Source organism: Arvicola amphibius, chromosome 5 (assembly GCF_903992535.2).
Source record: "Arvicola amphibius chromosome 5, mArvAmp1.2, whole genome shotgun sequence".
Taxonomy (NCBI): Eukaryota; Metazoa; Chordata; class Mammalia; order Rodentia; family Cricetidae; genus Arvicola; species Arvicola amphibius.
This window is the reverse complement of record NC_052051.1, coordinates 17,827,630-17,837,604: the sequence shown is the minus strand read 5'-3', so window position 1 is coordinate 17,837,604 and position 9,975 is coordinate 17,827,630. Positions and strand designations below refer to the sequence as shown.

The window sequence follows — 9,975 nt, the reverse complement described above, 5'->3', positions numbered from 1 at the left end:
AAAGTGCTGTTCCTTAACTTACATACTATATAGACCTACTGGCAAGAAGAGAGACCACACTTTGTTCTCAATTCTAAAGCCTCAAGGAATTTAAACTCAGTTTAGGCCACGCATGGCATGTCAACTATCAAAGAGGAACCACAGCACATTTGTGGCTGTGTTTATTGTCCCTCCAGAACCTTGTGAGTTTAGGAAAGCAGAAGTTGTTCAGGCATTATCACAAGTGTTTAATTCTGGAAGGCAAAAGTTGGATCAGGTTTAATAAAACCAATCCATAGTCGGGCGGTGGTAGCACACACCTTTAATCCCAGCACTCAGGAGGCAGAGGCAGGTGGATCTCTGGTCTACAGAGTTCCAAGACAGGCAGTACTGTTTCACAGAGAAATCCTGTCTCGAAAACAAAACAACAAAAGCAAACAAACAAAAAATCCAAAAAGCAAACAGACATAGACTGAACCTCGAGCAGCCTCCCAGATCCAGTGTCCTGAGTCCATTCATTCGAATCAAAGGAGCTCAAGTCTCAAGCTGCAGTCAGGAGTGGTGGCGGGGGGGGGGGGGGGGGGGGGGGGGGGGGGGTGTTTCCTAGGTTTAAAGATATTTTGAAGGGGCAGTGGTGGCACGGACCTTTAATCCCAACACTTAGAAGGCAGAGGCAGGCAAATCTCTGAGTTTGAGGCCAGCATGGTCTACAGACTGTCTCGAAAAAAAAAAAAAACAAAACAAAGAAAGAAAAAAAGAGATATCCTGTTTCACAAGTCAGGGGCTAGAGAGATGGCTCAGTAGTTTGGCTGCTCTTCCAGAGGACACAGGTTCAATTCCCACCACTTACATGGCAGCTCACAACTGTCTGTAACTCCAGTTCCAGGGGATCTGGTACCCATCACATAGACATACATGTAGGCAAAACACCAATGCACAAGGGAAAAAAAAAAATAAAAAGAAAACTATTTTAGAGACAGCGCACACCTCTGCCATATTTTAAGAATCATCTAGGTGTCGACATATTGAAGTAGAACTCTGAGAAAAGATCTGTTTAAATCATAATGTATGCATTTGTGTGTTCAGTGTTATGCATAATGGAATGTATGCATTTGTGTGTGGAGTGCTCCTTTTGCTATAAATCATCTGCCTTTCACGAGTCATGCTTTGGAGACAGGCCTACACCATCAGCTCTCATCTGCTACTTATTTTTACGGAGGCTGAGATGTTCCATTAGTGAACAGTCTTGAGTCAAAGCAGTATTCCCAAACCTCATATATATTTGCCTTTGACCTTCCTGGAGTATGTCTTATGTTCCCTGTTTGTACTATTCCTGGATTTGTTTTTTTTTTTTTTTAAAGATAGTCTCAGTATGTAGTAGCCCTGGTTGGCCTGAAACTCACCATGTTAGGCTGGCCTCAAACTCACAAAGATCCCCTTGTCTCTGCCTGCTGAGTAGTGAGTTAATTAAAGGTGTGGCCCATCACACCCAGCTGGATATTTTCTATTTAAAATTAATCACTTTTTAAAAAATCTTTAACCCAAACATTTATTACCATGTGTTTCATGTGGTAGTTGTTTTTTCTTCTTTTTTTTTTTTTTTTTTTTTTTTTTTTTTTTTTGGTTTTTCGAGACAGGGTTTCCCTGTAGTTTCTAGAGCCTGTCCTGGAACTAGCTCTTGTAGACCAGGCTGGCCTCGAACTCAGAGATCCGCCTGCCTCTGCCTCCCGAGTGCTGGGATTAAAGGCGTGCGCCACCACCGCCCGGCCTGTTTTTTCTTCTTTACACATATTAAAATAGATGCACATCAGTTAAAATGTAAACACTGGTCTGTGTAGTCTGTGCAGACCGAAAGTCCTCTCAAGCTCTATGACCTCGTGAGGAAGACAGAGGGTGGCCATGTGAACACTGCTTGCCAAACAGAGGCAGAGGCATTTAGTGTATGACCGGATGATGGGTAGCTAGTTTACCATCTTTGATACATCATTCTGGGCCTGTATTCTGTCTCCATGTATACCTGGTTTTTCTGGGAGGGACCTAGAAAACAAATGAAGATTCTCCCAAGTCACCAGGGGCTGGAAGCTAAAGCAGAGGAAGATGGGACCACTTTTCTTGAAGGCTGCAATGTCTTGGCAAAACTGCAGTAAACAGGTCATAGCCAGATGTCTCCCCTGCTGGCCTGGGATTGCTTTCCACAGGGGCATGTTATGAGGAAAGACACTAAACCAGGCAAACTGGCTCTGGCAATATGGCTGCTGAGAAAGAACACTGGAATCAGGCAGACCTGAGTTTCAATAAAGACTGGATGATACAAATTATCTACATGCCCTCAAATAAGGTCTTTTTGTTTGGTACAGTCTAGTCTATTAAACACAATTATCACTATTGTTCAGATGAAGAAACTGGGACTCAGAGAGGCTACACAACTTGTCCAAGGTCACAAAGCTAATAAGAAAGCAGAATTCAAAATCAGGCTGGGTTAACTTTCCAGTGTGGGCTTAGTCACTGCATTATCTGCTTGTAAGCACTTAGTGCCTAGGACCCCCTTCTGTCCAAGGACCTGTTGCTGGGTCCTGGGGACTAAATGCTGAACAAGATAGACAAGCTCACCCTGACCTTGGACTCTATAGAGAAGACAGACTAGAAGTCACTAGCTCCCTTATAAGTAACTTAATGATTGTGCCATCACTTATGAGAGGTATAAATGATCTGTGAGTGGAAAAGGCACTTTGTGTGTGTGTGTGTGACTTCTAGGTGATAATTGGGTTAAGTTTGGAAGCAGTCATAAGAATTAACCACTAGTGTTGACCACTCAATGCGCTTATCAACATATTCCAAATTTATTTATATTTTGCAGTACTGTGGATTGAGCCAGGGTGGAGATGAGTTCAGCCAGGGATGGGCTCGTGAGGCACCTAAGTTACTTGTTACTTGTGATTCAAAGTCACTTATCCCTAAGACAGCTCTATAGGGGGAGGTTGTCCACACCTAGAACCCTGAGGATTCTGGGCAGGCTTTACAGTATGTGCTCCCTAAATGAAAGTTCTTTCCTTCCCTCTTTCCCAATGGCCTGCTCGCAGTACAACTCTGGATAGAACCAGGACCTCACATCAGTGTAATTCCTGGCTCACAGTAGATGCTCAATAAATATTTGTAGAATGAACGAGTGCAGTTGAGCCCTTGTGACAAAGGGCTTTATGTATGGATCTGTAAACTGGAGCTAACCTTGACTGAAAAATTAATTTTAAAAAGTAACCCAGAAGTCTGAGGTCTGGACAAAGGCTGGGAAGAGACTCCACCCAACACCTTAGGGATGGTGGTAAACTAAAACCTTCGCAGCCAAGGTATGCGCAGATCGAACTTCCCCGGCTCCAGACACGAGGGAGCTGGAGGCTTGGTCCCTGCCTGGCCCAGCTGGGTCCCGCCGCGGCCTTTAAAGGCCTACCACGTGGCCGCGCCGGTGTCCCGGGTCCAGAGGCGGTGTCAGTGCTGCGCCTGCGCACTGCCCAGAGCCAACGTCCCGCCTCCGAGAACGCGAGCCGGCAGCTAGGCAGAGGGTGGGCGGGGTCAAGCCCGTATGCAAACGAGGGGCGGAACTTGTCAGGCAAAAACCGGCTGTGCCTCCCAGACCTCGAAGAGACCCACCGCAACCCTCAGCTCCTTTCCACGAGCTCTGACGTCGTTGACGTCCCATTTAAAAGCGGCCGCGCAGGCGTACTGACGGGAAATGCGAACTTAGGCTGTTACACAACTGCTGGGGGTCTGTTCTCGCTCGCCCGCCCGCCCGGCAGTCTGTCAGCGTCGCCGCCGCTGTCGCCGCCTCCTCAGCTGCCCCAGGAGTGTCGGGCCCGCGGCTGCTGTCGCCGTCTGCTCGTCCTCTCGGGAAACTCCGTCCGCCTGCTCAGGCCGCCCCGACCGTCCGCGTCTCTTCCCCCGCGCTGCCTCTGAGCCCTCAGCGTCCCCCCGCCGGCCGACATGAGCGGGGACCATCTGCACAACGACTCCCAGGTGCGAGCCGCGGGCCCCCTCCTCGCCGCCGGCCTCCCGGCTCGGCCCCGGCCCCGGCCGCACCGCCTTGACAGGCCCGAGTCCGCGGTGAAGGGCGGCCGACTGGAGCCGCTCAGGTGGCCGGGCCCCGGGCGGAGCCGTCAAGTTGGAGTTTGGGGTGGGGGGTTAGGGATGGCAGCCCCGGGGAGGGCCGTTCGCGGGGTGCCGGGTGGGCCCGGTCCCCGGCTCCCGGCCGCGCGCTCTCGCCCGCCGCCCCAGGGCTTCATGTGCCGGTTGTTTCATCTTCCCTCATTTTTCTTTCCTCAGATCGAAGCGGATTTCCGATTGAATGGTGAGTGTGCCCCCCGCCCCACCCGAGTGTCCCCACACGCCGCCGGCCGTCTCCCCCGCTCCGGGCCGGAGCCGGGCAGAGGACAGACATGGCGTCCCAGAGACTAAGTCCCGGCTCCTCGCTCACCGGCCCCATTGTTCCCATCGGGCCTCCTCTAGACCCCCTTTCCCGGTGTCCCAGCACCCCCAGATCACGGCCTTCCCAAGAGGGGGCAACGGAGACCCCGCGTCGCTTGTCGCTGGGTCTCGGGCGGTCTTGCTCCACCGGGATTCTTCCCGGGAAAGTCGCCTTGTCGACGGTCGGGACTTAGTCTCTGCGCCATTTTCTTTTTCTCTCTCCTCTCCTTTCAGTGCCTGTGTCTTTCTCTCCCTCCCTCGGCTCCTTCTTTGAGACGTCCAGAAAGAGCTTTCTGCAGAGCAGAGCCACATAAATCACAGACCTCACCCGAGAGGCAAGGCTTGGAGACTAAATTATCTTTTTTTTTTCCTAAATAGAACTTTATTTTGGAAGTTATTCGCTTTCTGCTTCACGTTTGCTTGCTTTTTTTTCCTGCTTCCAATGAAAGATTCCCGAAGGCAGCTGTGGGGTTTTGTGTTTTTTCGTGGTGAGATGTTTATGATAGCAGTTATGACCCAAAAAACTAAAGTCACCTTTTGTGGAGTTCTTTGTATTTTGGGATTGTTTTCCCAAGTTGTGTTCTTTGCAAAGATACCTCCCTTTAGAAAGTTTTCACGTTATCTATGTGTCACCTAGTTTGAGTGTTGGACTTGAGCATATTGATTTTCTTTATAAAATTAAAAGTGTTAGTGACTAGAACTTTGTGGTTAGGCTTCCCAAGGCAGTTGTTTTTTTGTTTTTTTGTTTTTTTTTTTAAAGAGACACAGTTTAGTGACTTGTCTTGAGGAAAGGTTGCGCTGCTCATCTGGACCTAGTGTGCTGGTCTTTTCTTTAGGGACTATAAGGAATTTGAAAAGATTTTATTTATTGAAACAAAGAGTGGCCAGCCCCTACTCCTGTTTTCCTGTTCATTCTTCGCCAACGCTGCTGTATTTCAGGAATCAAGGGTTAGCTAGCTTTTCCCACGTCATGTTTTTGAGCCCTTTCCAGTCATTTGTTTTTTAGATATTTACATTAAAACTACCCTGTGAAGAATGTGTTGGTGGGTGTCTCCCTCCCACTACCCCAGTAAGAAGCTCATATTTATAGGCTTTCCAACAATCCCATTGTAGTATGCTGGAATTCCCTCTGATTTGGTACATAATCGTGTTTATATAGAGTTTGGGTTCTGGGGAACTTTAGTGGGAGAAGCCGTTTAAGAAGTAGGTTTTCTGGTGAAGCAGTCTATGATATTGGCCTGCCTAACTGAGAGAAGCCATCCAAAAAGAGATGTGCGTCTGGAGAGAATCTAAGTAAAGCTTAGCTTTTCTTAAGCACCTAATGTATACTGTGCTTAGTGCTAGAATTGAACCTGTGACCACATCTCTGTCTTGCTCACAATTCATCCTATTGGGGGAGTCATAATTAGTTAATTACAAGGTAGGTTCTGTAGCATTATGTGTACCCCAAATGCTTTGGGAACATAAAGGACTTAATTTTATCTGGAGGTGGGGAAATCTCTCAGAGGTGACTGGGCAAGGGTGTTGTACAAGGCTAGGTGCTGAGAATTGCCATGGGCTGGTTTGTTTCTTAGGTGTGTTTGTCCATCCTATCAGGCTTTTAAAAAAGGGAGATGGGCTCTTTAATTTAAAAAGCCATCTTATATAGATATGCTTCTTTGGAAAGGGAGCAAAGAATGTGGTAGGTGTGGATTTCAGAAGTGATTTTAAGCTCTCTGAAGGAAGGTAAGAATTTAATAATAAAAGTATTTGCTTTCTAATTGGGTATGGTAGGTGATGTATTTAGTGATGCAACAAACTTGAGCCTTTTCCCTCAAGTTTAACTTACATAGTTCTCATCTAAATATTAGAAAGGAGCTACTGAATATGTGCATGATTATGGACTTGGTATGTTATCTTTGCATTTTTATAGAGAGTAAATTAAACTGCCTTTGTTAACTGTTAGAATAGATTCACATTTTCCAGCAATGATGTTTAATATTTATTGAGTGCTTAACTGTCAGACTTGCACCTCAACTCTTTTCTTGGTTCATCTAACTTATTCTTTGTAAGAACCTTATGAATTAGGTATTTTTAATCTCCATTTGATAGATAGGAAACTGATTACACTCTAAAGCCATGAACCTAGCCTCCATACAGTAGGTTTGAAGAAATGAAGTTTCCTGTTTTGATGAGTAAAGGGAGGTGGTAATCTGTGGCAACCCATTTATTCCTTACCAAAAACCTTGATGACAAGCACTTTGTGTATCTCCCACCGTAAGGTTCTGATGCTGTAGTGATTACCTTTGTGGGTATTGTCTACATGTAGTTTCAGTAACTGCTTGCTCTACCAAGCAATACACTGTTAACTAGTGATTGAGCATGTAAATATGAAAGACAATTTTAAAAACGAGTTTTTAATACCCTGACTTCTTAATTGATCCTTATAGTGAGAGAATATTTACTTAAATATGATTTTAAGTGATCTTGAGCTATCTGTCATACAGATTAGCTGAAAGTTCACAAAGTAAAACCACATATTCCTTATTTTGCTTACTAAATTCTGTAAGATACACAATACTTCTCCCCTGCTGGGGAGCTCATTTTTTTTTTTTACAGTACTTAAACATTACAGCCTTTTGTGTGAAATTTAGATCATTCTGGACCATACTCAACTGCTGTGAAAATATTTGTGTAGTATATTTGTATATAAGATATTAACAATGAGCTAGGAATTTTAGGAACACAGCCCATACTTCATACTTCCCTTTCACCTGAATGAAAGCTATTCCCTTTGTCAGTAGTACTAACCGTAGGGAGGCTGAGTCATTATTACAGTAGTGCATAGGATGCCTTGCTGTAACAGTGATAACATCAGCTTAAGGTGCTGGTAATCCTTTTCTGTTTTCAAAGACTTAAAGTTACTGCCCGTCTTACAGGAGTTTGGGAGCTTCCTCCTCTTCCTGCATCCGAGTAGACTGACTATTCAACTCCATCATACTATGATTTGGCAGCATGTGTTGATTCTGGATAGGCTTAATTGGCTTAATTTTGAATAAGGCGTGCTTGCTGTCTGTTGGGTATGAGTTGAGGTAGGCAATGAGAAGGCTCATGATGTGGCTCTGAAATGCTTATCATTTTAAAGCTGAAAACTGGTGGTCTTTCCAAATGAAGTCTGGAAACCTTTAGACTCAGTTTGGACACATTTAAGTATTAGACTCCAGTGAGGTATTTCTTTTTACACTGCAGCCAGACTCCTTGATGGACCTTCTTTGAAATTTTGAAATGCTACTATCTTGGAGCTTACCAGATCTCACAGATTTTAGCCTGAGTATTCTGTTAAAACAAGAAAATCCAGAAGTTACTGAAGAAATCAGAAAAAGATCTCATGGTTTAAAAGACAAAAACTGGGTACTATTTCTAACCTTTTAACTTCAACTTTTCTTTGGTTAAGTAGCTATTGTAAAATGGAAGATAACCCAAAGTTGTTTCCCAAATTTTACGTAAACCATATCACAGGGTGGCAAAGTCGAGTCTTTTCTACAAGCATGAAAATAATGGATTTAGAAAGTTTGAAAAATTTTGAAAGTTTTGATTTATTCTAGGAATAGTTAAGTAATAGCTATTTGTGTGAGTGGCAGGACATCTTACAGTTAACCTGTTTTTAAGCCTTATATGCCAAAAATAGGTTGTTAGATTGTTTTTGTTTTTGCTGTGTGGCATAGGAAAGTTTTTTAAAAGTCTGCTTTTTCAGTCTGTAAAATGTTAGAAAAACTGTGTATTAATTCCAGCAACAGTTGTCTTTTGTTGGTTATGGTATGGGAAATGTTTTTGTCGTTCTTTCTTAATGCATGCCATTTTACAAGACCACATTATTCTGAAATTGTATTATTCATACAAGTTGGGCACAAGTGCATAATGTACATTACAGATTTTCAATAACTTTTGCCATTTATTAGATGCCAAGTAAAACCGACTTTCTTCAAACTCAGTCATTTCCCCAGAAACATGTTGTGTGAGAGATTGCATCTTTCTCCTGTGAAACTATGTTGAACTCTAAAAGTTCACATTGAAATGAATTACAAGTGTAATTACTTTGTAGGTGTAATTTACCTTGAGACCGCAAATACTAGCAATAAGCATTTTGGTGTCAAACCTAGAGGTGGTTTGTGTTTTCATATTCCTTTCTCTTTTTTTGTTTGTTTTTGTTTAAAACAAAAACAACTTGAAGGAATGATAAAACATATTTGTTGGCATTTAAAAGTTGGAGTCCTTGAGTGAAATTCTGTGTTCTATGGTTTAAATTATCTGATTATATTTGATTACTTTTAATCTACTAACTTTGCAAAATAAAGGCATTTGGGCAAACAATTGAGAAATCCCCTTAAGGTGTTGAATTTAGGGTAGAAGTTCCAGATTTAGTCAATGGAGTGTTGTGTTTAAGGGAAGATTTCATAGTAAATGGAAGGGTGTCTGTCTCTATTATGTTTCTTTGTAAGTTGGGAGTTTGAGAAGCACCTTTCTATTTCTGTGGCTTCAGGCCAGTAGCTGAAATAGGGACTCTAAAACTGAAGCCATTGTTTGGAAGAATTAGCTTTTTTTTCAAACTCCATTCTTCCTCATGGCTATCTAGGTGCTGGTAGTGTGCAATGCTGATAATGTGGGCCTGGGCACTTTAGAAGGGAGTGAAGAAGGGTGGAGGGCAGTACAGTGGCCAAGACTTGATTAGGAAAGAAAATGTTTAAAGCAGAAACCCATATGCCAGGCAGTGGTGGCACTTTAGTCCCAGCACTTGGGAGGCAGAGGCAGGTGATCCCTGTGAGTTCAAGACCAGCCTGGTCTACAGATGGAGTTCATGGACATCTAGGACTGCACAGAAACCCTGTCTCAGAATTTTTTTTAAAAAGGCAGATATATATGACCTTTATATATATAAAGTATTTTGGCAATGTTAGAGGAAATGTTTCATAGTTTGAAATGACAAGTAGGTATTGTTTAAAATGGCACCTTGTGTATGTTTAAGAATATTGTAAGTACATGTTTTCAAGTAATACATCTGGAGTACATACAGATTATAGTGCCATTGACTTAGACTGCCTGTATCAAAAAGTGTATTACTTAGCATCTCAAAATTTGGAAAAAAAAAAAAAAAAAAAAAAAAAAAAAAAGCAACTTCAGTTTTTACTTCTTCGTGGCTGAAACTCATCTTTAATTTGTTTTCCTGTTTCTAGTTATATTCACTTTCCTACCATCTTCACCTCTGTACCATCCTGGAGAATTAAAACACATAGTATTTTTTGTATGCATCTCTACCAGAATACTAATCCCCATTTTATTTTGTTGTTGTTGTTGTTATGCACCCCCTCCCATTTTAAATCAACATTTTTTCTTGTTTCTGTAAATTGAAGTGACTAGAGATTAATCTAGACAAATACAAGGAACCGTGTTGAGGTAGACAGTGTTAACCTGCTTTTGTTACATAAAACAAACTTAAGAGACAACTTTGGAATTGTAATAGCTTACTAGTTTTTTCTTTGTTTTTGTAATACTTTTGCTTTGTGT

At 43.0% G+C, this 9,975-nt stretch overlaps 1 protein-coding gene across 1 annotated transcript in view; it reads left to right on the top strand.

Annotated features, from left to right (window-relative positions):
• The first annotated feature begins 3,625 nt into the window (after window positions 1-3,625).
• Top1 (DNA topoisomerase I) overlaps window positions 3,626-9,975 on the top strand; it is an 81,103-nt gene continuing 74,753 nt past the window's right edge. Inside the window, exons 1-2 of the mRNA XM_038330092.1 lie at window positions 3,626-3,987; window positions 4,294-4,318. Coding sequence (XP_038186020.1) covers window positions 3,955-3,987; window positions 4,294-4,318 — 58 coding nt within the window. The 5' untranslated portion in view covers window positions 3,626-3,954. The remainder of the gene's footprint in view (window positions 3,988-4,293; window positions 4,319-9,975) is intronic.